The sequence below is a fragment of the Perkinsus marinus genome (genome assembly GCF_000006405.1).
Source record: "Perkinsus marinus ATCC 50983 genomic scaffold scf_1104296951686, whole genome shotgun sequence".
NCBI lineage: Eukaryota > Perkinsozoa > Perkinsida > Perkinsidae > Perkinsus > Perkinsus marinus.
Genome location: NW_003209171.1, coordinates 1 through 5,083, shown reverse-complemented (window position 1 = coordinate 5,083; position 5,083 = coordinate 1). Strand labels below are relative to the sequence as shown.

Here is a 5,083-nt window from a genome sequence, read left to right as displayed (position 1 = left end):
CAACGACACGGAGTTAGAGCCACCAACATTTGCAGTCTTTAAAACTCGTGAACTTGGTCACTTCATCCCAGACATCATAAGTATCACTCTCAGCTTCTTTCTGTCAATCTAATCACTATGGGAGTTCTCCGTGGCGATCTCGACGAGGATCAACGTCGTGTATATGATCATGTCATTGACCAGATCCGCGAGGGACCACCTGAGCAGCGATATCATTATATCACTGGCTTCCCCGGGACTGGAAAATCATTCTTAACGAGAGCCTTAATAGAAGATTTGGCTACTGATCACACGGTTGTTACTTTATCGTGGTACGGTATCGCAGCTCGAAGTCTTCGAGTCTCCGCCAAGACCATAATGTCATATTTTGGGCTTACTTTTGCCAAGAGCGGGATCGTAGGTGACAATAGTTACTTGCGATCGGTCGATATCACGCAGGCAAAGATGATAGAGTCCCTGCGAGAGCACGGATCCGGTGACATTCAGCGCCCAAAGCTGGTCATGATTCTCGATGAAGTGGAAGCCTTGCATGATACGATTCTGGACGCTATGGCCTGCGCTGTGCGAGAAATTCGGCTCTCTACTAGTTCCCACACTAGCTTCAATTTATGTTGTAGAGAAGACCCTTTTGGGGATGCAGCCATAGTTATGATCGGAGACCCATGCCAGATTGGGAGGATACCGCTCACTTCGAACTCTCCTGAATATCCCCCCAGCATTTATCCCACGAAGGAGTTCTGGCACGCCAGGGCATGGGGGCAGATGCAACCCACTGTCTATTATCTCAGGAACTTCCATCGTGGATGTGATGAAGATTATCTTAATCTACTGAGTGAGATAATATCTGCACCAAGAATAGAGCCGAGTAAACCTCACTTCTCAAGCCGTTCGATGAAGATACTGCAGTCCATCCGAGATAGGGATGGTGGCAAGCAACCACCTAGGTAATCGGGATGCTGCCTGTGCTCGAAGTTACTCTTGTTGTGCCTATAACAAAACTGATGGAATATAACGGACTCGGGGAGTGTCTAACATGTGTCGAATCTCCATTGTATTCCCAGGGCCAGCATAGATGTCCTGATAATCAGGTTTGACCATGTTGTGGTATGCCTCACAAATGCTGAGGTAGACAAGCGCAATAACCAATACCTCAAGCTAATACCGGGCGAAGCATACGAGTTTGATGCGATTGATACTGAAGGCTCCACATGTTCCTACGATATATTCGACTATAAAGCGGTGACAAAGCTCGGATACAAGGATAAAGTGGTCTTGAAGGAAGGATGCAGAGTGATGGCAACAGTGAACAGTTCTGCTAGATCCGAGCGAGAGAGCTTCACCAACGGGCTCATGGGAAAAGTGATTAGGATCTACCGAGACTTAGCTGGCCAACCCACAGTGGTGGTAAAGTTTGACGACCAAGATCATAACGTGCGCGTGAGGAGAGAGACTCTGACAGTTTACCGCCGAGACGGTTCCATCCGGTTCCAGCGACAGCAAATACCCCTGGCAGTGGCGCATGCTGCAACAGCGCATAAGCTAATAGGATCTTCTCTGCCAGGGGTATGGCTGCACCTACCTGCAATCCATGGCAGGCAGGATGAGACTATCAGGCAGTATTGGGACTCACCATGGCTGGAGGGTCTGATCTATACGGCTTTAAGCCGAGTGGGGAGTCGTGAGCGGATCCGGGTATATCCTCTCCGGAATACAACGGATCCTGGGCTGGTGCATCCGATCTTCCTCATGAATCCAGAGGCTCTACGTTTCGATGATGCATGTGCTGAACAAGACTGGTTGCGATCACTAGAGCGAGAACCGGATCCCGCCGTGGATACCTCGACCTCGGAGGCAAGGAGAGAGAATCACTGTGGTGTATCTCAAGCCGAGGTGGACGCCCACATTGATAAAGTGATGAGAGAACTGAAGGCATGCAAGTCCAAGATGATGCTTCTGCATCACTATACCACCAAGCGCCGGACGACACCTTCAGGTGATCCTATCAATCCAGTCTTCTTCTGCATGCAGAATCCCTCTCTGGAAGAGAAAATCGATGGACTCTCTGTAGAGACCCAAATCAAATTTTATGATTCTCTCGATGAGAAGCTCAACCTCACGCATCCCAGGCCGAGTCGAGACCATCTACAGAGCTACATGCGAGATTTTGCCAGCGCGGCTATTGCTGGTGCCATCCCTTCTCGGGTACCATGTGAAGATCCTGATGTGGCAACAGCGGTGGTGAGCGACATAGAGAATCAGCAGGGCACGCCAGAGGAGGGTTGGTTGAGTGGCGAAGATCATTCGCAGATGACATCACATAATCGAGAGCATTCACCTGGTGATCCGAGTGTCGCGCCCGATCAACAAGACTCCAGTTATGATGAGACCTCCGCCGATGATGATGATGATGATGATGATGATTATTCTACGGAAAACCCGATTGAGATCCCAGTGCAGCCGGACGACCCACCTGCTGATGAACCGGAGTTCGCAGACGAACCCTTCACAGTGTATGAAGGGAATATGTTCGAAGTGCTGTCAGTCTACTTGAAGGAGAAGCCACACTATCGGTTGGTGAGCAGCACTCTCGAGGAATTGAGGGGGGCTCGCAAAACATGCTATCTCGAGTGCCGTCGCTCCATTTCTTCTCGGAACGAGAGATTAGAGCCTAAGAAGGGTAGCAAGCCCGATTGGCGGCTGTGGCCGACATTCACCTGCCCTCTTAAAAGGGTGAAAGTCAGCTTCCGTGAAGGTCGTTGCATGTTTTATCCTCTACGGTTGGTTGGGGCTACAGCAGAAGAGTGGCGCAATCATGAACACTATCCGGGGACCGAGTCGTGCAGGAGTGCGACGATTCCTCCCGATGTCGTAGATGATTGGATCGTTGCCCTGTCGTCTAGGCCGTGCTCAACAAATGGAGAACTGAAGAAGATGGCTATGCAGAAAAACATCTCCGGAGGCTACTGTGCTCAAACAACAGAATTCTTGACACAACGAGGCCTCGGTAACTATGAAGCGGTTAGAGCTGTTATACGATCAATTAAAGAATCCAAGGACTGCGGACTCAGCGTAACAGCCTTTACTCGATCTCTCATGGAGATGGCGTGCGGGGCGGATATGCTGAGAGGAGAAGTATCTGAGATTATCGGTGGTCTGGATGCCCTGGAACGTGGCACTCACTCAAGTATAGAGTTGAACCTCGCTCGCAAGGCCGATTGCTGTCTGGTACTTGAGGATATCCTCTGTGAGTCTCAGCCTGGGGTTGACGATCTCACAGTTATGTCACTGAGAAGCTACTCTGCGGTCATTACTTCTCCAAGAATGCTGCGCAATCTGAGGGGCTGTTACACGATGGGAATCGATGCAACATTCAACCTCACGCACGCCGACCTTAAGCTGGGAGTTATTTGTTCCCTGCCAAAGACCTCGACAGCTCAGCCCATCGCGATAGTTATCATGACGCAGGAATCCACTGAGTGCATCGAGCATGCGTTGAAGCAACTCACCGATGCTGCTGCACATCTCAAAATGCTCGGTGGTGTCCCTAGAGAAGTTGTCCTGGATGGGAGTGCAGCAATCCATGCAGCAGTGATGTCTCATTATGGAGGAGCCGAGGAGAGCCAGCCCCACTGTATAAGCTGTTACTTTCACGTTCTGAAAAGAGCGAAGGATTGCAAGGCCAAGGTTCGACTCAGTACCTCCTTGTGGTTAGAAATCAAGAAGGATTTAGCATTGCTAGGGGAAGCTCATAGCCGCAAAGACTGGTTGCGATTGCGAGAGCTCTTTATGAAGAAATGGACTGAAGGTGAGTGGATAGTATCTCTGTAAGATAATCGTGATCAGCCTCTCCTGTTTCCAGAACGTAACCTAGAGTTATCGGATGCGGAAGCTGTCCGCCTATTCCTTGTTGAGTTTGCCGGCTATTTGGAACCGTCTTCTTGGCGTAGCCGATGGTACAGAAATTGCAGTGAAGTCTGCGGGCCTAGAACCAATAACGGTGTGGAGCGCTTCAATAAGGAATTAAAGAAGAGTCTCCTACCGTCTCGTTCGCGATTGTCTCTCAACGAGTTCGTCACGTTCCTCAGAAGTGATGGGGATTGGGCCGTAGTATCGCAGTACGGCCGAGAAAACGTGCGAGGACAGCCTAATGAGAAGATGCAGACTGAAGCCGTACAATACTCTACGCGAGAGAAGTTCTCCGAGGTCCCTCAATCTTGGGTCCCAGCGACTGTGGGGTTAAATGGGGATAAGGTTACACTACCAAGGTGGTTATTTCCCAAATCCCCCAAGGATCAACTTGTTGCGAAGAATATGCGGGAGCATCTGGAAGGTCCAAGCGGAGCCGATGCGAAGAAATTGGTCGATGGTAGCTATGCTTCACTGAGTGAGGCTTATGCGCTCAGACGGACTTACTGTATCGTGGGGTGCCATAGCATGGCTGGTTCATCTGGGGATCAAGCGAATACGCTCTGGTGCACCTGTTCTCTGTGGGGTCGAGAACTCTGCTGCGGCCATACGGTATGCCTGAGCCACCACCTAGAGGAGAGCGACGCCGATCTCATTTGGAAGGCCGCTGGTTGTCGGTTCAAGAGACCTAAACAGCGCAGGAATAATAGGGGGCAGTTCGACGATTCGACCTTACCCTTCAATGCCAGACATGGATTAAACCCCAAGCAACATCAGAAGAGAGGCGCTGGAGCTTCATCCCTTGAGAAGGCTCGAAAGGAGTCGAATGCTGCAATGGACTCGAATTATGATGCCCATCCTCAAGATATGCCTATGGACGAGACTGCAAGAACAGGTAAAATTCGGATTTCTCTACTCGTCGCTCCCGTATAAACTTTCCAAGTTAGATCGTCTAACACAGTGGAGACAGATACTGCTCTTCACGAGCCACTTCTACCTGTTGGTGAGAAAATCGCGACGGCTTCCTCCGAACACGACATGCTGCCCATACCCCTGACCGATACGAAGCAAAAAGAGTATGCCTGTTCTCAGGGCTGCCAAGAACTGGCTAGTCTATCAAGAGAAGCTGATCTTTCACGTACTTTAAAGATCCACCATCGCTCCGACAGCTAAGCTC

At 50.3% G+C, this 5,083-nt stretch overlaps 1 protein-coding gene across 1 annotated transcript; it reads left to right on the top strand.

Annotated features, from left to right (window-relative positions):
• Positions 1–1,746: 1,746 nt before the first annotated feature.
• On the top strand, positions 1,747–3,828 carry Pmar_PMAR003173 (hypothetical protein; the record flags this gene model as incomplete). Its single annotated transcript, XM_002777463.1, has 1 exon — positions 1,747–3,828. The coding sequence occupies one exon, from the start codon at positions 1,747–1,749 to the stop codon at positions 3,826–3,828; it is 2,082 nt and encodes a 693-aa protein (XP_002777509.1).
• Between the last annotated feature and the right edge of the window lie 1,255 nt (positions 3,829–5,083).